The sequence below is a fragment of the Acanthochromis polyacanthus genome, chromosome 22 (assembly GCF_021347895.1).
Source record: "Acanthochromis polyacanthus isolate Apoly-LR-REF ecotype Palm Island chromosome 22, KAUST_Apoly_ChrSc, whole genome shotgun sequence".
NCBI lineage: Eukaryota > Metazoa > Chordata > Actinopteri > Pomacentridae > Acanthochromis > Acanthochromis polyacanthus.
The window spans coordinates 3,000,503-3,022,838 of record NC_067134.1 but is presented as its reverse complement, the minus strand read 5'-3'; the positions used below and the strand labels follow the sequence as shown (position 1 = coordinate 3,022,838).

The following is a 22,336-nucleotide window of genomic DNA, read 5'->3' as shown; positions in this document are numbered from 1 at the left end:
ACTACCACAAATATTTAAAAAATGACAAAAATATGAGATAAAACTACCACAAAGATTTAAAAAATGACTGAAATATGCCTCATAACAGCAACAAATAAGAAAAATTACAAAAATATGACTCAAAACTATCACAAATATCGTTAATCTTGGTTTATTTGTTGAAGATGTATCAGTATTGTTATTGGTTGTTGCTAGAGGTACGGACCGTACCCGTAGCCTGTGGACTACGGATACGGCACTTGCCATTTGCCAATCAGATACGCGAGATCTGGTCACGTGACTCCCGGTAGACGCAAGCTGTACGGACCCGTAGCATCGGTACTACAGGTACGGACCCTAAACCTGACCCTAACACTAACCCGAACCTTAACCTTTTCTTACCTTTCAACAGTTTGCAGTGGTTAGCAGCTTCTTGACTCGCGAGACTCGCGTACGGGTCCGTATCTGTCTGGCAAATGGAAAGTGCCGTACCCGTAGCCTGTGGGCTACGGATACGGACCCGTATCCATAGACACTACCATTGTTATTGATTATTGATGGTTGCAGGGACAGAGGTTTGTGTGTGAGTCTCTGCTGCCATCTAGTGGTGGATCAACAACATGACTTTTCCCAGATTGAATCCCAGAGAGTCCTGACTTGTTAGTTGGATCAGAGAGACTTCCATTAAGATGGAGCTCTGAGCAGTAACACTTTCCTGAAATCGTCAAACGCTCCCTCAGAGTTTGTTTCATCTGAAGTTTAGTCTAAATAAATGAAGTGTAGGACTTTGAACAGAAAGGAGACTCATTTTCTCTTCCTTTGTGGATGTTTGGATCACCACTACTCATTGGTACCAGGAAGAAAATCCTAGAAGCTGTCAATCTGCTCACAGACAGGTTTGATATCCAGGAAAAACACATGGAAGAGCTGAGCAGAAAAATGGAGGAAAAGTGCAGCCTGGTAGCAGTGATGAGAGAGGAGGTTACCGAATACAAGAAGAAAAGAGTGGAGCTGGAAGAACAGGTGGGAAAAGTGCAGAAAGAAGTGAAGACGCTGACTGAGAAATGACACCAACAAGAAACTCTATCAGAAGAGAATTTAGAAGCAAACACCAACTGATCATATTTTAGTGAATTGTGTTCCTGACCAATGGTTGGATAGACTCCCTACCAAATATGTGGAGCACAAATACAATCAAAACATCAAAACATTTGGCACAAATGGAGACATAATGATCCTCATTTCAGACAGTTTTCATGGATCAGGCCTCATGGAAGCTGTAAATGAAGAACAGATCTGTGGCTGACAACTCTAGAAATGTTCAAATGTGTCTGTCAGACTGAAATGTGAGCGGCTCCTACTACTGATCCCTGTGGAATTACTGTTCCATTTATGCCTGAAACAGGAAGAACATTTAGACAGAAATACTGGAAATTCAACTCTGGTTTCTGAAAAGATGAGCAGGACTGTAGTATGGAGAGAAAAATCTGATCTTCAGTTCACCCTCGTGTCATCCTGAGGCTCAGATTGATCCGTTCAAAAGTTTGAAAATGTAGAGAAAAAAATAAATATTTTCACAGTGAAACTTCTGATGTCCACATTTTAACATTTTTGGGGAATTTTTGAACATTTTTGAGTGGAAAAAATGGAAAAAATTAGACCTTTCACATAAAAATCAACCAAAATCCAGTAAATTCTCTGGATTTTGGTTGATTTTTATGTGAATGTTCTTAAAGAAAATATCAGAAGTTTTACTGATAAATATGGAATCACTTTAGATATTTTTAGGATTTTTTGGAAGATTTTTACTCATTTTTTGAAAATATTTACAAGAATTTCTTTTGCCAAATTTGGGGGATTTTGTTTTGTTTTTTAAAATAAAACTTTTAAGGAATTATTGGAATTTTCTCCCTGAAGGTTTTTACACATTTTCATAAATTTGGTGAATTCTTTGCTGATTTTTTGTATTTTTTCAGAGCAGGAAACAATATTTTTGGTGAATGAAGACAACAGGAGGGTTAAAGTCAGACGATGGCGTTGGTTCTTCTGGAAGTAAATGTGAATTTTTCCAACATAAAGTTAGAGAAAACTCAGTAGATTGTGGTCAAAGAATGTGTCAGAAAGCCAAAGAATGAGAAAGACAGTTGATGAATGATATGAATGAGTGTTGTAAAATGAATGTGTTCTCTGATAGGAAGAAAGAAGAAGTGATTGGGTTCCAATCTAAAGGAGATGAATTGGATTGGAATAAAGCACCAGGTGCATTTCTAGCATCCAGAGCTAAATGGATGGAAGATGGGGAGAAAAACAGTTCCTATTTCAGTGGATTAGAGAGAAATGCAATCAGCCTCTAAATGTTGATGATCAAACTGGGAGCAATCCAGAAGAAAGAGCAGATGAAAGATTTAGATTCTATCAGCATTTACATTCAGCAGCTTTTTCTTTCAAAAGTCAAAGCATTTCTTCCTCAGACTGACTTTAAAAGCACGTGTTTGGAGAGATTGATAGAGCTGGAATGAAAATGTCTTTGGGGAAATCAGCGGCTCCAGATGGACTTACAACCAACTTTGATCCGTTTTTCTGGGCTGATATTAGAGAATGACTGTTTGAAGCATTCAAAGAAGCTTTCAATCAGGGAGTCACACTCATTTTAGTTCAGGTTCCACATTTAGCCCAGTTTGATCTCAAGTGGGCCGGACCGCTTTTTACTACAGGATCAAAACCACAAAAGTCAGGTTAAAAAAGACAAAAAATGAGACAAAAACCAGACAAAATATTGTGAAAATGAGACAGAAAAGGACAAAAGAACAATCTAGTATTTGACTTTGTGATCATGGTCTAGAAATGATTTTAAATTGATACTTTGACTCATTTACAATCTGCAGTTCATGTCTTCTCTGGAATTTGGACACTTTGATGATGATTGATGGATTGTGCTCATTTGGTAGAGGATGCTGCTTTTACACTCTTTCTACATTCATTGAAAGCTTCTGACGAGCTTCAACACCACTTTATTTGACATTCACTGCATTATTTTGGATGGAAAATTCATTCATATGCTCTCAATGTTGTCCAGCAGAATTCCTTCAATGTGAAACTACTAGAAGATGAGATGTTAACAGGAGCAAACACCAAGGAGACCCATCAGTCCTCTGCTGTTTATTATTAGCTCTGGATATCAACCCTCCTGTTGGCTTCATTTACGGCACCAAAGAACAGGAAAAAAATCCAGAAATTCAGCAAAAAAATTCACCAAATTTATGGAAATGTGCAAAAACCTTCAGGAAGAAAATTCCAATAATTCCTTAAAAGTTTTATTTAAAAAAAAAAAAATCCCCCTAATTTGGCAAGAAAATTCTTGTAAATATTTTCAAAAAATGAGTAAAAATTTTTCAAAAAATCATAAAAATATCTAAAGTGATTCCATATTTTTCAGTAAAACTTCTGATATTTTCTTTAAGAACATTCACATAAAAATCAACCAAAATCCAGAGAATTTACTGGATTTTGGTTGATTTTTATGTGAATGTTCTTTAGAAACATTTCTTCTTTTTCCACTAAAAAATGTTCAAAAATGTCCCAAAAATGTTCAAATGTGGACATCAGAAGTTTCACTGTGAAAATATTTATTATTTTCCACATTTTCAAACTTTAAAACGACACAAGGGTTAAAATAATGAAACTCTAAAAGCATTTAATAACGACACAGTCAGCAGATGATCCAACATTATTTTAAAGCTGTGTGTATTTTCCAGAAGCCTCAGGGTTTGATTGAAACTAAATGTGAGATCTGATCCATTCACCAGAAAACACAAACTTTACTTCAGAATATTCCAGTAAAAATGAGCTGAAACATTTGGGAGAAACTATCAGTAAAATATGATCAACAGGGAAACTTCTAACATTCTGATTGTTGGAAATCAAATCTAAAATCCTTGAAGATCTGCTTCCAAAGGAATCTTTGATATTTGGTAGAATATTGAGGACAGAAATGGAAGGATTTCAGGATGAATTTACCACAAACCACAGAAGAGCGCAGAATACTTTGGAAAGAGTGATCTAGATGTGATGAACTGACTGCCAAGTCCTCACACCTTAATCCCATCAGAAAGTTCTGGAGATTTATGGCAAGAAAAGTTCATAATGATGGAAAACAGTTCAATAACAAGGACGACCTGAAACATTAATGATTAAAGCACAAGACAGAATTGATGAGAAAATGCTGCTTTCTCTGATTCAGAACCAAAAAGGTGAACAGAAGTGACTTTACATTATGGAGACGATAAATTATAAAGAACTGTTCTTTGTGTTCCATGTTGAGTAGAATAAAGCAGATGAATAATAACCAGCTGACATAATTTGTGTTAGTAATGAAGAACTCAGAGTCAGGATTTTTAGCCACAGCCCTTTATTCTTCTCCATCACACACAAGATGAAGGAAGTTCTCATTTCATCACTAGAACAGGACTTAAAGACTCACATCAGGATCAAGTGTGGCTGCACAAAAAGCTGATTTTCACTGGACAATAATGTGTGAAAGTCTGTCAGCAGTTTGGAGATTCACTGCTTCCTCTCTCATTTCACACTTTGTGCAGCTCAAATGCTTTTAGTTCAAGTGAGCGTCAGAGGAACACCACATCCTGATTTTCACTCTCAACATTTGATTGGAAAAAGATGCAAACACCACATTTGGCTCCTGGAATAATCACAACTTCCATCTTTGAAGAGGAACAAGTTTACAAGGAATCATTTAGAAGGATTTGACAAAGAAACACATTTAATCCATGAATGTGAAAACATGTTTGTGAGGGACAGAGTCATGGAGAGACTCAGCTATCTGTTCAACACTGTTTCTCTACCAGGAGGAGACTCTGGAGACTCAACTCAGCACAGAGACACTGAGGAGGAACCAGAATACCAGAACCCAAAACCAGGATAGAGAGTTTCAGTGAATGTGGTGTTGAAGGTGTGGAGGTGGATCAGAGAGTCAGAGGAGACTCTGTAGAAGGACAGAGTTCCAGCAGGAACGTCCACATAAACTGAAACTCTGTGAGAGTCTGATGAGGAACTGATGGATGTTTGAATGTTATTGTGTCTGACATAGTAACCACCATGTACAGAGTAAATATCACCATCAGAGCAGATCAGACACCAGGACTGATCATTACGTCCAAACACATAGTCATCACTGTTTCCTTTCCTTCCGATTCCTCTGTAACTCACTGATATGTCAACCCCTCCTCTCCACTCCATCTCCCAGTAACAGCGACCAGTCAGACCAGTTCCACACAGCAGCTGTTTCCAGAATTCAAACCTGTCTGGATGATCAGGATACGACTGATCCTCCATCACATTTGTCACCTTCCTGTTGTTGTCAGACAGTTTGAGGTTTCTGTGTACTGTGTTTGTGTCGACTGTGAGTTGACAGGAATCTGATGGAGAGAACAAACACAACACAGCTGCAGTTATTGATGGATCATGTGATCAGTATTAAAGCTTTGATGATGACCTCAGAGATGTGACACTTTGAATTTGCTTGAATGTGCTGCTTTGTTTCCATCAATCCATTCAAACACACTTACACTTCCTCAGACCTGGTGTCAACCATCGGACTCCAGCAGGCGTCACCCTGAAAGGAGGAGGACGGTCAGAGCAGCAGAGACTCTTTCAGCAGCACACATGGACGTTACATGGCTCTCACACTGTTCCACTGATAAAGGACCAGAGCGTTCATAGAGGTGACATCATTCTCCCAGACTGATACAAACTTCACTGACTGACTGTAGAACTTTAAATCATTTTGTACAATTGTGCAGCAAAACAGAACTTTTTTTCTTTTCTTTTTCCTCTTTTTTCAGTGATATCACTCTATGCTAGCCCATTGCCTTAAATCCTTTTGGAAAATCTCATTTAATGAACTAGAACATCAGGTTATAGGTGTCGCTGAGCTGCCTTTCCTTTTTGTGTGTGTGCCAGAATATACATAGCTAGAAGGTTAGAAAGGTTTTTTTTTATTTGTTCTTTTTTTATGTCTTTTTCACTTGTCTCACTCAATGCTAGGGGACTGAGGAATAATGTAAAGCGTAAAGCTTTATTTTTAATGTTAAACAGCTGAAAACTGATTTTGTTTTTTTCAAGAATCACACTCACTTATTAAAGATGTAAACTTGTGGAAAAATCAATGGGAAACGACATGTGGTGATGACATGGACAGAACATTCTGCTGGGGGATCTTGTTTAAAGGGTAGTTTTCCTGGAAAATTGATGCACTCTGTGACAGTCAAGCTCATTTGATTTGTTTAATAGTAGACTGGAATGGCAAAGCAATGATTATTGTTCTTTTGTAAGGTTATAATTCTAAATCAGAAAATGATAAACTTATTCATACATTAGACTGTAAACTTGCAGCTCTAACTCAGACATTCCCTGAGGCTTACTTCATTGTAGGAGGTGATTTTAATGTGGTCATGAATGAGGTGATGATAGATGGCCTCCAGCTAAATGCTCACAGCCAAATGTTCAGTTCAACTCTTTAATTGACAAGTATGATTTATGTGATGTATGGAGAGAGAAGTTTCCAAATACTTGGAGTAATAAAAATGTCTCCAGACAGTCTGGCCTGGATTACTGGCTGCTCTCTAAATCACTTTCTAAAGACAATATTCCAATCAATGTCCTACCCCCACCCCATTAACTGACAACCCGGTCTCACGAGGATTCGTGAAACTGTCACGTAAATTTTTGTTTGGGTTTCGTGCGCACCAACACGATTTTGTCATGTTTTTCGTGTCGCTCACAACGAAATGTTTTTCGTGTTGCTCACAACGAAATGTTTTTCTCACCCGCTGCGGTAATCGCATCTGAAAGTGGTTTATACCGGCGGATTCATGACAATCTAAGCTTTCCATCGGTGTATAGTGTTTGTATAATCGCGTTTGCAGCCTTCAGACATTCTTATAATCGCGTTTGCAGCCTTCGGACATTATTTAAATTCCTATGCAAATTAGTAAGTGTACCACTGGGTTATGGTTAGGGTTATGGTTAGGGACGATGTAATGCAAAATATAGCGTTGGATTCGCAACGCTTTTACATTAAAAATATAATATACCCATTCGTTTGAAATACGTTCTGAGTGGCACGAAAAGTCCCCCGCTTAAAATACATTGGTGTAAATTTCGTTGTGAGCGACACGAAAAACATGACGAAATCGTGTTGGTGCGCACGAAACCCAAACAAAAATTTACGTGACAGTTTCACGAATCCTTGTGAGATCGGGCTGTAACTGACCATAGAGCCATCCTTAGATATTTACATCTCCTTCCAGGAATGGTTGACACCAAGCAATTCTCTGATTGGAAGATGAATAGCTCTTTATTGAGGCATGACAATGTCAAACATGAACTTAGTAGAATTATTCAGTTTTATTGGTTAAATGCTCTGAAGGAAGGAAATTATGGAAAAAATTGGGAACTCCTTAAATTTGAAATCGGTGGATTTTTAAGAAGATATGGAAGTGAGTTAGCCAAATCTAGACGCCAAAATGAGGAGAAAGTGATCACAGATATAATGTCCTTGGCTAGCATTGCACCAGAAAATCTCTGACATGATGAAAAATGAAAATGAATTGAACTTCAAAACACTTTAGATGATATATATAAGGTTAAAGCAGAGGCTGCTTTTGGTAGATCCAGACTGAAGTGGCTTGAACACGGTGAACAAATGACTTCCTGTTTCTTTAAACCGGAAAAAACTCATGCTAAGTACAATGCCATGTCTCAACTGAACATTGATGGAGTTGTGACTGAGAGTAAGAGCAGTATTTCTGAGTTTTGCTGTTGCTACTTTTCTTCACTTTATAAAACAAAGTTTGACAAAGATGCAATGGATGGACTGTTTCAATGTGTTGATTTTACAAACTCTGTAACGGAGGAAGAGCGGTTGATGTGTGACACCCCTCTCACACAACAACAAGTATTAGATGCAATGATGCAACTTAAGAGTAATAAGTCACCTGGAGTTGATGGTATTGTTTCAGAATTCTAGATAGATTTTGCTGAACGTTTGGCCCCATTTCTGTTCAAGGTTTTCTGAAGTTATTAGTAAAGGGACTCTTCCAGCAAGTACCGTATGACACAAGGCTGGATTACTTTAATTCCTAAACCAAAAAAGGAGCCTCTCTTCATTGATAATTGGAGACCAATTTCATTATTGAACAATGACTATAAAGTTCTTGCTCTTGTTTTTGCTAAAAGATTTAAAAATGCTCTTAACTCTATTATTGATGAGAATCAGTCTGGGTTTATGAGTAACAGGCATATTTTCAATAACATGAGGCTAGTTTTAGACCTCATAGACGATGCTGACCTTATTAGGGATGACAGTTTCATTTTAGTTTTAGACTTTCACAAAGCCTTTGATACAGTTGAACACTCGTTTATGTTTTCTGGTCTTAACAGGTTTGGTTTGGGGCCATACTTTTGCAGTGTGATGAAAACATTCTATGCTGGCACCAATAGCTCGGTAAAACTGAGTAATGGCACAACTCAGAGATTTTGTTTGGAAAGAGGGGTAAGACAGGGCTGCCCTGTCTCAGTTTACCTCTTCCTGGTTGTTGCTCAAAGGTTTTGTCATTTTGTCAAATTCTGTAAGTTGGAAGGCATCTCTATTGCTGCTAGAAGCAGACTTTGAAGTCAGTTGGCTGATGATACAGCCTTGTTTTTAAAGAATGCCCTACAGATAAAGCCTGCAATTAATGCAATCCAGATGTTTTCAAATGCATTAAATCTGTACTTAAACCTAAATAAATGTGAGCTATCCGCTCTCTAAAGTTCTGATATAACCTCAATTGATGATATACGAGTAAAGAGTAAGGTTAACTATTTAGGGATTACTGTAACTAAAAATCAGTGAGAGAGATGCCATCTCAACTTTGAGCCAAGGATTAAAAAGGTGCAGAATAAATGTAACCTTTGGCTACAAAGAGACTTATCACTTAAAGGTGAACTCTTCTGTCAAAAGCTGAGGGAATTTCCAGACTTGTGTATGCCGTCTTCTCACTGGCACTGGACTGTAAAACAGTCACATTTATTGATAAGATGCTTTTTCATTTTCTGTGGAAAAACCATACACACTAGATCAGAAAATCTGTAATTCTTAACAACTACAAAAATGGAGGCCTCGACTTTGTTGATTTTTCAGTTCTAAACAATGTTCTGAAGATCAAATGGTTCAAATCTTTCTTAAAAATGATGCATCTTTATATAACTTTATTCCTAAATTTGTATTTAATCAAACTGGAGGACTCCCTTTTCTGTTGGTTTGTAGCTACCAAATAAACAAGATTCCCCTAAAATTATCCAGTTATCACAAACAGGTTTTGTTGTCGTGGAAAACGGCCTACAAGCACAATTTCTCTCCACATCGGTATTATCTCTGGAATAATGGGGATATACTGCATCAAAATAAAAGCATCTTTCTCAATAGCTGGTTTATCAACAAAATTGACTTCATCTCACAGCTTCTGACCCCTAGTGGCCATTTTATTAATGACACTGAATTCTGTGAAAAGTATCCATTCCCTTCAACACTTGAAGATTTTTCAAAGGTCATTAGCTCCATTCCAGCTGGTGGTGTGACTCTGTGCACTGCCTCCTCTCTTGCAGCAGATATACATGTTGTTCATCCATGTGACACTTATTGTGGCAAAATAAGCTTTGGGACGGCAAAGAACAGCAACAGAGCTGTACGTGCACTGTTCCAAAGAGAAACGACAACAAAACCTGATGTTATCCATGACTGGAACTCTTTTATTAATAATATCTCTTGGTCTCAGGTTTGGCTTTTACCTCACAAATTCATGTTGAACAAAGTTAGGGAAATTTCTGTTAAAATCTTGCATCAAATCTATCCTGTTAAACATTATATGACTAAGTTCAAACGTGATATAGATGTAAGATGTTCTTTTTGCTCTGAACCACATTTCTCTGGTATTGTAGTTTTAGTAGAAAAATGTGGAAGGAAATTTCTACATTTTGTTTAGAAAAACTAAATCTGCAGATTGATTTGCTCTACAAACACATTATTTTTGGGGTTTACGCACAGGATGGATATGAAAAAGACAAGGCCTTTATCATCAATCTCATATTAATATTAGTAAAATTTCATATTCATAAAAGCAAAATTCAGAAATCAAAAGCCAAATTATCTTGTCTTCCATAAAGAATTTGAATATTATTTAAAGTCAATAGCCTCATCTGATAACCAGAAAGGAATAAAAACTGTTAACATATGTAAAAAAATGTATTTGCTATAAATGTTTCAGTTTGTTCAGCTGTTTTTTTGTTTGTTTGTTTTTAGTTTCCTTTCTTTTCTTTCTTCTCTTCCTTTCTTCCTTCAAAGTGATTTTTGTTAACTCTGTCACTGTATGTTTCAATATCATGTTGATGTTGGATGTTACCTGTGACTATTTGAAATAAATTGTAAACAAAAAAGTTTATCCTTATTCCTGTCTGAGCTAAGCTAGGCTACAGCTTCCCTTTCCTTTTGGTCATGGTGCATAGCTGAGCTAACAGTGTTCTTCTGCTTCCAGTCTTTGTTGTGAGCTAGGCTGATAGTTTAGTGAGAGTGTCTGTCTGTCTGTACCTGAGAGTTTCCAGTCTACAGTGTGGATCCTCCACTTTAGCTCTCAGCATCTTCTCTCCTGAGTCTCCTGGATGGTTGTAGCTCAGGTCCAGCTCTCTCAGATTTGAGGTCTTCAAGCTCAGAGCTGAGGCCAGAGAAGCACAGCCTTCCTCTGTGACCAGACAGCCTGACAGCCTGCACACACAAAACAACACAAACCTGATGGACAACACTTGGATGGATGTTTCTCACTCTCTTTTCTTCTTTGTCTTTCAGATACATTTTGCTGCACATTTCAGGCGTCTCAAGCAAATCAACAATCTCAACAATGATTAGTGGGATTTAATCACGTCAAAAATAAACCCTGACAAAGTCCTGCACAAGTTCAGAAAAAGCTCATTTGAATAATCCCATCAGCAGAAATGATTGTACTCAGGTTAGCTGTTTATCCATTGATAGAAATCTCATCAGTTTCAAAGTGTGAGTCCTGACCTGAGAGCTTCCAGTTTACAGTGTGGACTCTCCAGTCCAGCAGAAAGACTCTCCACTCCTGAATCCTGCAGGTTGTTGTGAGTCAGGTCCAGCTCTGTCACACTGGAGGACTGGGAGCTGAGGACTGAGGACAGAGCTCCACAGCTTCTCTCTGACAGATTACAGTTATTAAGTCTGAAGAGACAAAGACCAGAAAAGAAGTCAAACATTAAGTTCAGTATTTTCTGTCCTGTTGAAAAGACAGCAGTGAATTTAACATCAAATCCATCCCACTATGTCCAAGATACAGCAGCACTGAGGACAGTCCTCTGAAATATTATTTAAATGTGAAAATAATCCAAAGTGGAGCACATTACAGTAATCAGATTACTTTGAAGCTGAGCAGTAAAGTATTTGATGTGATTAAAAACAAAGTGACAGTTTAGATTTCCTAAATGAAGAATACAAACAGCAAGAAATGAATCCAATAAAGGTCAGTACATCTTTCATTACTGTCAGTAGAATGGTGGATTTTTTCACTACTTTCTATGTCCACCTTTATTTTTGATGACACATTTAATCCTCCTCAACATGAAGAAACCACATTTCTACAGAGATGTCCCTCCATCTTCAGAGACTATGTCTTCATCTGCTCTTTGTTGGAGGGTTTGTGTTGCTCTATCTTTGTCTTTAAAATACCCCAAAGTTGGTCTGTTGGATTCAAATCAGGACACACACTTGGACAAGTCACACTTTGGACTTTTTCCTTCTTTACAACCTGAAAAATAGTCAACTTGATGCTGATGGCAGCCATTAAATCACTGTCAGACTCGCTTCCATCTCTGATGTTGTTCCAGAACAAACGTCTTCTGATCTCCAGTCCTTGTTCTTCAGGTTCCTTCACTTCTACTTGTGCTGTTGAGACTCATGCTTTGGTTTTCACTCACACATCAATCCCACTGGAACCAAACTAAGGATCTCCAAACTCATGTGTTTAAACTCTTTATCTCCATTCTTGATGAAGTCTGGACTCCTCATAACGTCAGTGAGCTGGACTCTTCATTCTCTCTCAGTCTCAGGAGACACTCTGCTGCCCAGTGATTGGCTCTCAGTCCCTACAGTCTGAAAGGAACCAACAACCTTTGAACAGCCTCACATCTGAAAAGGCTCATGGGGTCCCTATGAGGGTGGAGCTCCTCTTCAGGGACACCAGAGAGACCATGAACCTCATCACAGGTGGGATGGATGTTCTGTCCTTCACCAACACTTCAGATGATGGGACTCAGCCATCAGCAGCAGGAAGACTGGACTGACCTTACCCACAGACCAGAGGACATGAGGACACTGCTTATCAACAGCCATGATGACCGTCCTCCATTTTGACCATCACCCAAAATCTCAGTTCCTCATGAACCACCTGAGGTAGGGACGTGTTCTGAAGCCCAGTGAATACAGAGTTGGGAGTGATGGGATCAGGATCCACAACATCTGAGAAGGTGAACCCAAGAGGATCTGAACTGAAGATCTCTTTGATCTCAGTGAAGACAGAAGACAATACTGTTTCAGTGGATGTTTGGGCTCCAACGGTGAGAAGGAAATGGACCTGAACCTCAAATAAGAATGGAAACTTCTCAAAAAGACTCCAGATCAGATTACTAACATTACAGATGCCTATAAATCCACTTCTCTGCCACATCTGGGATTGTCAGACCACCAATGTCTTCCCCTGATCCCAGAATGTGAACCATTGATCTGAAGACAGGGACCATCCATAGAAACAGTTCAGTGTGACTAAAGAAGCCTCCTCAGCCCTACAGAGCTGCTTTAATGTCAACCACGGGGAGGTATTTGAGGAGGGAAACACAGCAGCTGTTCTCTCAGATATAATCTGTTGCGTTGAGAATGTGACTGGAACAAAATATGTTCAAGTGTTTCCAAACCAGAAACTGTGGTCCAACAGTGAAATGTGAACCCTGCTGAGAGAACCAGGCTCTGCCTTCAAACCAGGAACCATCAAACCAACAAGGAGACACAGTGGAGCCTGAAGAGGATCATCAGAGACAGAGCACAGATACAAACAGCACATAGAGAAACCTTTTCACAACAGCAGCTTCATGTGAATGTGGCAGGAGATGAAGACTTTCATTGGTTACAAGGACAGCTGCACAGCCACAAACCTGCAGACAGAACTCTCCAGAACTCTCTCAACCTCTTCTTTGTTCACTTTGACCAAATTAATGACAGCATCCGTCCTGCACGACCAGAAAAAATAACCCATAAAACTGCAACAACATCTGGACAGACCCACCCTGAACAGAGTCGACACGAGAAAAGTCTGGTCCAGATGGAGTGTCTGGACGGATTCTTAAGGTCGATGCAGAACAGTTAGCAGAAGTATTTACCACTTGGGCTGCAACAATGAATCGACAAAATCGATAATAATCGATTATTAAAAGCATTGGCAACGAATTGCATTATCGATTCGTTGTGTCGCGCGATTCATACGTGACTCGCCATCGGCGTCTACTTCACCTTCAGAGCGAGGTGGAGGCAGAGCGGAGGCAGTGTTTTCAAAGGAAGAGTAAATTCAACAAATAAAACATGACTGACACTGAGAAAACAGTTTGACCTAAGTCCTCATAAGTGTAGGAGCATTTCACGCTTCACAAAACAAAAACATGAAGCATGCCCACTACATGTGATTTTCCCGCACGGCAACGCACAGATGATGGACGGTCACGAGCGGACCACTACGTGGTCACGTGACCACACTTTCAGCTTGACTGTCTGGTAGATGAGTCTGATAAACACAGCGGCCGCAAACTTCCTCTATTATTTCGAAAACACTTCAGGGAAAAGTATTTCTAAAGCAATTGAGATGAGAAATAAACTGCAGCAGCTGAATCTCTCTTAGTTTCAGTTCACCGAAGGCTAGTTTAGATGTTTAAGGACAGTAGAAGTCGAGTCTACTTTATGCAAATGTGCTGCAGGTAAACACACCGGATCGCAGCTGGAAAGGCACCAACCGGACCAGCATGTCACATGCGATGTGTTGCATCTAGTGGACACAAACTTTAAATCACTACATTATCCTACGTTTGTTCCGTTTTAAAGTGAGGAAGCTTAACTTTAGTTTCTCTGGTAGCTGGCTGATGTTAGCTGATTAATGACAGTGATAGAGTGTGTGTGACTGTAAAAGATATGTTTTATTTCACTTTAATCAGCTTAAGCAGAGTTTGAATATGCATTTCAAATAAATGTAACTTGCACACTATGGTGGTAATAATTTGAAGATTAAGCCTCAAGTTTTAATTTTCTGACAAAGTCAGAGTGAAGGCACTGGTCTGTGTTGGAGTGAGGCAGGATGAACTGCATTGATAGGCTTTATGATGAGAAAGACATCATGTCCACCACAGCAAGCAGCTGTCTGACTGAGAGCATTCTCAGCATGACCGTCACTGACATGAGGCCTCTGTAGATGGTTGAAGACAAAGGCTTCACTGCAATGATCTTATTTATTCTGTCATTCCAAATCTTCTATTTCTAAATCAAGAGGCGGAAATAATTTTTTTTTATCCGATTCATCGATTAATTGAAAAAATAATCAACCGATTAATCGATTATTAAAATAATCGTTAGTTGCAGCCCTATTTACCACCATCTTCAACCTCTCACCTCAACAGTCTGTCGTCCACACCTGCCTTAAATGTGCCACAACTGTCCCCAAGAAAACCACAGCGAACTGCCTGAACAACTATCTCCAGCTGCTGTAACCCCCATCATCACCAGATGTTTCAGAGACTGATCCTCCTTCATATTAAATCTGCCATCCCTGTAGACCTCAATCAGTTTGTATTTCAGGTAAACGGAACAACAGAGGATCCAATCAGATCAGCTCTCCACACAGCCCTGACACATCTGGACCAAAACAACACACATGGAAGGATGTGAACTCAGCATTTACCACAATACTCCACACAAACTGGTCCAGAAACTGAGCAGTCTGGACTTCAGGAGTTCAGTGTGACCATGGATGCTGGACTTCCTGAGAAAGTGACCTCAGAACATCAGGTGGAGCACCAGATCTCATCTACTCTCATCCTGAACACTGGAACATCTCAGGGCTTTGTGTTCTCAGACTGATGCTAGACTTCCTCTTCACACATTACTGCTCCTCCATCCACCCCAACAACACCATCCTCTAAACGTCTGATGATACCTCCATAGTAGGACTGATGATGGACCAGAATGAGAGTCTGCAGGGAGGAGGTTCATCATCTGATAACAGTCTGGATGTAAACACAACAAAAACCAAGGAGTCACAGTGAATTTGAGCAGATTAAAGCCCACCAAGTCCTCTGCTGTCTGTATCCACAGGGAGGAGGTGGAGATAATGTGGTGCTTTCTTTCATCTTTCATGTCTTCAGTCCACACCTCTGAGTAACAGGGTCAGTGGTGCAGCAGTGCTCTATTCTATACAATCATAAATAGAATATACCATATATATGTTATTAGATTGTTATAATTATGCAAAGTTTGGTCTGCCTCTCAGTTGTTGTGTGGAACCTTTGCTGGGGGGTCCTGTACCCCTATGGACACTTTTAGCTGCCCCACCCCGTCCTATAAAGGAGTTTTTCCCTCCTTACCTCTCCCCTTTTGTTTCTGTGTTCAGAGAGAGAGGTAAGCCAGACTGTGCTGTTGTAATCTGTGTGTTTTAATGTCATATAATTCCACTTATAAGTTCACTTTCCCAATTTAGTTTGGTTCTGTATTGTTTAATTTCTGGAGGAGAACAAGACTTGGAAACTGATGGAAGATCTTGTGTGTTTTTTTATTGGCTGTCAAGGCTGTAATCAGTGGAGATCACCTTCAAAAAAGGTCTATGTCTTGGCTAACTAAACAACACAGAGAAGAGAAATCACTGGTTACATCTGCTGATCAAACTGGTCCATGAAGATCTCCTATCAGGTGGTGGAGGCCCAACAGAGACTGGAAACCAGACTCACCTCCCTCAACACCTGCAGACCAACTTCTTTAGATGAACCACAGAAAACCTCCTGGTCTCCTGCTGTATGGTGTGGTTCAGCAGCTGAAGATCTATTCTATTCTATTCAGTAAAACTGTGGAAACTAAAACAGAATCTGGAACCAAGACTTCACAGGTTCTTACAGGTTCTGGTTCTGTGATGCAGGTTCCAGGTTGTTCAGTTCCTGTAGTGGAAGAAGCCTTATGAAGAGAAACTAGAGCTAAAGGTCAGTAACACAACTGATCTGAGTCATACAAATACAGAAAACCTCCCACCTCAGCTGTTCTGCTCATCAGGAATAAAAACACATTTTAAATGGTCATCAGTTGAACAGGTTGATGAGTCCTGACCTGAGAGCTTCCAGTTTACAGTGTGGACTCTCCAGTCCAGCAGAAAGACTCTCCACTCCTGAATCCTGCAGGTTGTTGTTACTCAGGTCCAGCTCTGTCACACTGGAGGACTGGGAGCTGAGGACTGAGGACAGAGCTCCACAGCTTCTCTCTGACAGATTACAGCCACTCAGTCTGAAGAGACAAAAAGCAGATTATACTGATGAAACAGCAGCAAAGTGAAAAAGGATCTTCAGTCTCCACCTACTTACACAACTTTCTTGGAGGCTTTGACCACTGGCAGCAGCCTCAGAAGAACTTCCTCTGAAGCAGAGTATTTTTTCAGGTCAAACACGTCCAGATCTTCTTCTGATGACAGTAAGATGAAGCCCAGAGCTGACCATTGAGCAGGAGACAGTGTATTTGTGGACAGACGTCCTGATCTCAGGGACTGTTGGACCTCCTCCACCAGAGAAACATCCTTCAGTTCATTCAGAGAGTGGAACAGATTGATGCTTCTCTCCGCAGACACATCCTCACTGATCTTCTCCTTGATGTACTCCACTGTTTTCTGATTGGTCTGTGAGCTACTTCCTGTCTGTGTCAGCAGGCCTCGTAGGAGATTCTGATTGGTCGGCAGTGACAGACCCAGGAGGAAGCGCAGGAACAAGTCCAGGTGTCCGTTTGGACTCTGTAAGGCCTTGTCCACAGCTCTCTGGTAGAGATGTTTTAGTTTAGGCTTCTTCAGAAATACTTTCAGCTTCGTGAAGGAAGTTTGTTCTTCTTCTTCCAGCAGGTTGATTCCAGATTTGATGAAGGTCTGATGGACATGAAGAGCAGCCAGAAACTCGTGAACGCTCAGATGGACGAAGCTGAACACCTTGTCTTCCTGTTTCCGTCTTCGCTCTGCTTTGAAGATCTCTGTGAACACTCCTGAGTACACTGAGGCTTCACTCACATCGATGCCACTTTCTCTCAGATCTTTCTCATAGAAGATCAGGTTGCCCTTCTGCAGCTGTTCAAAAGCCAGTTTAGCTAATGACTTTATGTACTGCTTGCACTTCTTTCGACCGTACTTTTCTTTTGTGCGATTAATCTGAAATCTTAGAAACTCTGTGTACATCTCAGTCAGGGTTCTGGGCAGATCTCCTCCCTCTCTGGTTTCCAGCAGCTCCTCCAGAACTGTAGCAGTGATCCAGCAGAACACTGGGATGTGGCACATGATGTGGAGGCTTCGTGACTTCTTCATGTGGGAGATGATGCGGCTGGCCTGCTCCTCATCACTGAATCTCTTCCTGAAGTACTCCTCCTTCTGTGGGTCAGTGAACCCTCTGACCTCCGTCACCATGTCCACACAGTCAGGAGGGATCTGATTGGCTGCTGCAGGTCGTGTGGTTATCCAGAGGCGAGCTGAGCGCAACAGGTTTCCACTGATAAGTTCCCTCAGCAGGACTTCGATTTTAGTTGACTTTGTTACGTCCACAGAGGGAATGCGGTCGACCTGAAAGTCCAGATGAAGGCGATTCTCGTCCAGTCCATCAAACACAAACAGCAGTTTGAATCTGCTCTTGTGGTAGCTGCTGGTTCCTGATGATTGCAGAGCTGTAAAGATGTAATTCAGAGCATCCACTGTGGTGTCTTTAGTTTCTGGGATACAGAAATGAATGAGCTCTGCCAAACCAAACTCTTTTCCCTGCAGTGAATTCAGAGCACGGAAAGTGAATGGGAAAATAAGATGTACATCTTGATTGGTTCTCTCTTCGGCCCAGTCCAACACAAACTTGCGCACGAGGAATGTCTTTCCAATCCCTGCAATCCCATTGGTCAGCACTGTTCTGATGGGTATGTCTTTTCCAGAAGGATGCTTGAAAATGTCTCTGGGTTGGATCTGTGTCTCTGTGTCTGATGACTTCCACACCTTGTCAATCTGTAGGACCTCATGCTGTGTGTTGACGTGCACGTCCCGGCCAGCTGTGATGTACAGCTCTGTGTAGAGATCAACCAGAAGCTGCTTATCTGCTGCCCACCCCTCTGTTGTAACCTTAAATGTGTCCTGGAAGTGTGACTGAAGCTTCTGTTGGTAATATGTGATGGGATGTGGTCCTGGTACCGGAACAGTCTGATCTGTGTCAAACATGAAGGGAACAGTGTGAGGTGTGTGTCTACAGAAACCTCTGCTGTTGTTGGAAAAACACAAACAAGTAAGCAACTACAAAGAGGTTGGACTTTTAATTAACCATCTATAACTTCTGATGGAAAAAAGTTGGCCAATTGTGTGTGAGATTTTTAATGCTTCAAAAAGGTTATTCGAGTGAATGGGAATTGTAAATGTCCGAACATTAGTGCGATTTTCATCCTAACTTCTACACATAACGCAGCAACTTATCCTGATCATTTGGAGGAAAGTGACTGAAAAAAATGAGTTAAAGGGCAGCTCAGGTAAAAGGCTACCCAAATGGTTAACGATGGAGGAAGTCAGAAGGCAGGTGGATTATCTGAAATTCAGATTAAGCTGTTCGTAGAGTTCTTATTAGGGCAAGACCCTTTAGACGGTAGAACCTAAAAACAGAGAGGTGGACCAGCAGCCCTGTCCTGGGATCACTGGGGCCCTCATCAAAGTACACTACCAGTCAAAATTTTTAGAATGCCCCAATTTTGTAGATTCCTTCTAACCCCCTCTGTCTGCATAAAAGTAGTGTTGGAACACACCGTGGAACCCTCCACAGCATTATTAGAACAGTATTGTACTGCAGAAAGTAGTGTGTTGCTACAAAAAAGGAGAGGAAAAGGTAACTAACAATAGAAGAGAGACAGACCATCAGAACACTTAAAATGTAGATTTTTCTTACAGAGAAACTGCAGACAGTCAAGGTGTCACTGAGTACAGTTTTCTTCACCATCAAAAGGGACTCAGCAATTAGCTTAAAATGGACACCAGTTTAGAAAACTGGATATGATGATCACTAGTCATAAAACTGACCATTCTGCTACAGCTATACTACAACCTGCTGCCTCATACAACTCCATAGACAACCACTGTTCTGTGTTGTACAAAGCAACCTGCTTAAATTCTGTTTCCATTTCAGGCATGATGAACTGCTGTCATCTTTCTTTACAGACCAAAGAATCCATCAGTTTTACCTTCAGTCTGAGGAGGAGGAGGCTGAGTCTGAGAGGAGGAAGGTTCTCTGTTCTCTGAAGGTTCTTCAACATCACTGACATGCACTGACAGAAAGACAGAGATCACATGTTATATTCTCCACTGCTTACAGCTTTCATTTATTTCAGCTACAAAAGACTTAGAAGGGACTTTATGTTGACATTTGTTGATGAGTTTATGGTGTTGATTAGCTCTGGTTTTCTGACACCAAACTTCTCCTTCAAAGTAAAACCTAATGTTCCTCTGACATTAGTCTGACATATCCAGACCATTCTGAAGAACAGAGTGTTCTGGCTTCACCTCATCATCATTCTGCTATAGAGGGAAGAAGGTCTGTCTTTTAAAAGCAGCCACAGTCATCCAGGGTGGAGCTAAGCCCAGGATGCAGCAACAGTGTCCCCTTAAATAGTCAGCCAACATGGCTGACCTATTGCTGGATTCAAACACTCTGAAGACTTGACATTTTCAGTGTGGTAGGTCACTGGGAGGTTGTTGATGGTTTAAAAGTCGAAAGTAATGTTACATAGTACCTCAAACTAACATGTCAGATGGTATGCACAGAAAAAGATGTAGTATGTTCCAGTACATATTATGTTAAATGTAGTATGTCAGAAACACCCAGATGTCCTACAGCATTCAAATTGATTTTGTAGAATGCAAACTAACATGTTTTTCTGGCCATTCTGACCCACATTCTATGTACAGGCAACTTTAGCATGAATTTAAATTTAAAGGTTTGTGATTTGGAATGCAGCTGCTTCAACAACATGTCTCTGCCTTTACTGAGAGCTGATTGGTCAGCTTCCTTCTGGTTGTAAACTGCAGGACCACTCCCAGCTAAACAGAATGAATGAAGAATCTTCAGAAACTGTCTGATCGACACATAATTTGGTCAGAACTGATGGGACATGCTTTGCTTCCACAGAAGGTCAGCTCATACAGAAATAATTTTGGTGTTCTGTCAAGGTTTAAACAGCAGGGGGCAGCATTCTGTCAGTCGGGTTGATCGGTAGATTTTACAGAGGAACTGATCTTAAAGCTGCTGTCCGGAGTTTCCGTTTGTTTTCAATTTATGTATCATTTTTTAACAAAGCTTAAATGTGTTAGTCTAGTTTGATACTATAATATAAAGTTAGTATAACGCGATATGAAAATTTATTCCTGAGCTCCGCCTTCCTCTCATAGACCCCCATGTTATTCCAAAAAGCGCCAGTCGCTGCCGACCAATCAAGTTCAAGCTTCAGCTTTGTCATGCTGTCAATCAACGGTTACGTGCACAGCAAGCAAGCCCATGCAGAGGTGGGCGAGCTACGCACTACGCAACCGCGCACACATTTGTTTTGCTTGTGGAGGAGAGAGCATCAGGGCTCAGCAACTTCCAGAAAAGTTACCAATCCCACGGCTTGTCAGGCCAAGAGACTGCAGGACGTTTTTTGGCTCGGGGTGCTCGCGTCGCTCCCCGACCACGGCCTCCATAGCCCGCCTGACGGCTTCGTTTAGATGCCCGACCTCTGGAGGAAGATGTTGGGGCGTCTGGGACATACTCTTCGTCAGAGGAGTCATGCAATTCTGAACTCTAGATAGAAATAAATAAACAATGTAACACATATATATGCGTAAATGCACTAAGTTTGATAAACAACGTCATCGAGAGGGATACACGAGTGTAATCACATATTGAAACTTTACTCGTTCGTCCTAGCAGATTCATGTTATTTTGGTATTAGGACAAGTTAGACTCAATACAGCATTCTAACGTAATTCCTTTATTATTTACTAAATGTACTAAATGTAGAAGAGTGGAAAACAGCAAAACAGGCAAGATGCTGCAGCACTCCGGGCACCCCTCTCAGGTACTGCGCGCATGCACAAATAAAGGGGCGAAATCAGAGGGAGGGTGGGACCAACAGAGTTTTGGGAGACGCTGCGATTCAAACTCCGGACAGCAGCTTTAATGTGGACTCAGGAAAAACTGAAAGAACCTGAACTCTATCAAACTGTAGCAGAACCTGAACTCTATCAAACTGTAGCAGAACATGAACTCTATCAAGCTGTAGCAGAACCTGAACTCTATCAAGCTGTAGCAGAACCTGACCTCTATCAAGCTGTAGCAGAACCTGAACTCTATCAGACTGTAGCAGAACCTGAACTCTATCAAGCTGTAGCAGAACCTGAACTCTATGAAACTGTAGCAGAACCTGAACTCTATCACAATGTAGCAGAACCATCATGCATCTTTCTGACTGTAATGATATCATGTTGTTCTAGTCTTGACACTGACCTTCTGGTCCTGAGCTGCTGGCAGGAAACCTCTGCAGCAGATCATTCCTTTGGATCTTCTCTAAAACCACCCTGGTCACCTGCACAGCTCCCTGATCCTTGTAAGTCTGTACCATCACATCCACAGTTTTACACCTGTTTGTTGTCTGTAGTCGGCTTTTTGTGATGGCTGGGAGATCTTGAACATTGTTGGGTTTCTGCAGGAACCACTGGAATGTACATAGCTCATCATCATCCAGATCATTCAGGATGTTCAAGAGCATCTCTGCCGTCATCGTGGCTCCCTGATAAAGTCAAAGAATACGTCAGCAGTTAATGAACAATTGTGTTGTTGGTGTGGTGGAGGTTGTTGTGTAGCAGCAGAACTACAGTTAATCCTACAGGATCACTGACAGCAACACTGAGGGGAACCAGACTGCTGTCTGTTAAATATTGGACCACAACACAAAGATGATCAAACATTATTACAC

The 22,336-nt window shown here is 40.7% G+C and overlaps 2 protein-coding genes across 20 annotated transcripts in view; both read right to left on the bottom strand.

Annotated features, from left to right (window-relative positions):
- The window catches only part of LOC127530226 (NACHT, LRR and PYD domains-containing protein 3-like), a 499,749-nt gene that overhangs the window by 154,581 nt on the left and 322,832 nt on the right, over positions 1 to 22,336 (bottom strand). For 6 of the 18 annotated variants that reach the window (XM_051942450.1, XM_051942452.1, XM_051942451.1 and 3 more), the window contains 5 exons: positions 16,448 to 16,621; positions 11,093 to 11,266; positions 10,622 to 10,795; positions 5,562 to 5,608; positions 4,371 to 5,411 (listed from right to left, as the gene is read on the bottom strand). In XM_051942450.1, coding sequence (XP_051798410.1) covers positions 4,864 to 5,411; positions 5,562 to 5,608; positions 10,622 to 10,795; positions 11,093 to 11,266; positions 16,448 to 16,621 — 1,117 coding nt within the window. In that variant the 3' untranslated portion in view covers positions 4,371 to 4,863. Of the gene's footprint in view, positions 1 to 4,370; positions 5,412 to 5,561; positions 5,609 to 10,621; positions 10,796 to 11,092; positions 11,267 to 16,447; positions 16,622 to 16,698; positions 18,551 to 19,567; positions 19,652 to 21,867; positions 22,145 to 22,336 lie in introns of those variants that run through there. The other 12 variants (XM_051942457.1, XM_051942458.1, XM_051942468.1 and 9 more) reach the window with 11 other exon arrangements.
- LOC127531975 (gastrula zinc finger protein XlCGF26.1-like) overlaps positions 1 to 22,336 on the bottom strand; it is an 84,461-nt gene that overhangs the window by 19,931 nt on the left and 42,194 nt on the right. The gene's annotated exons all lie outside the window — the stretch shown is intronic.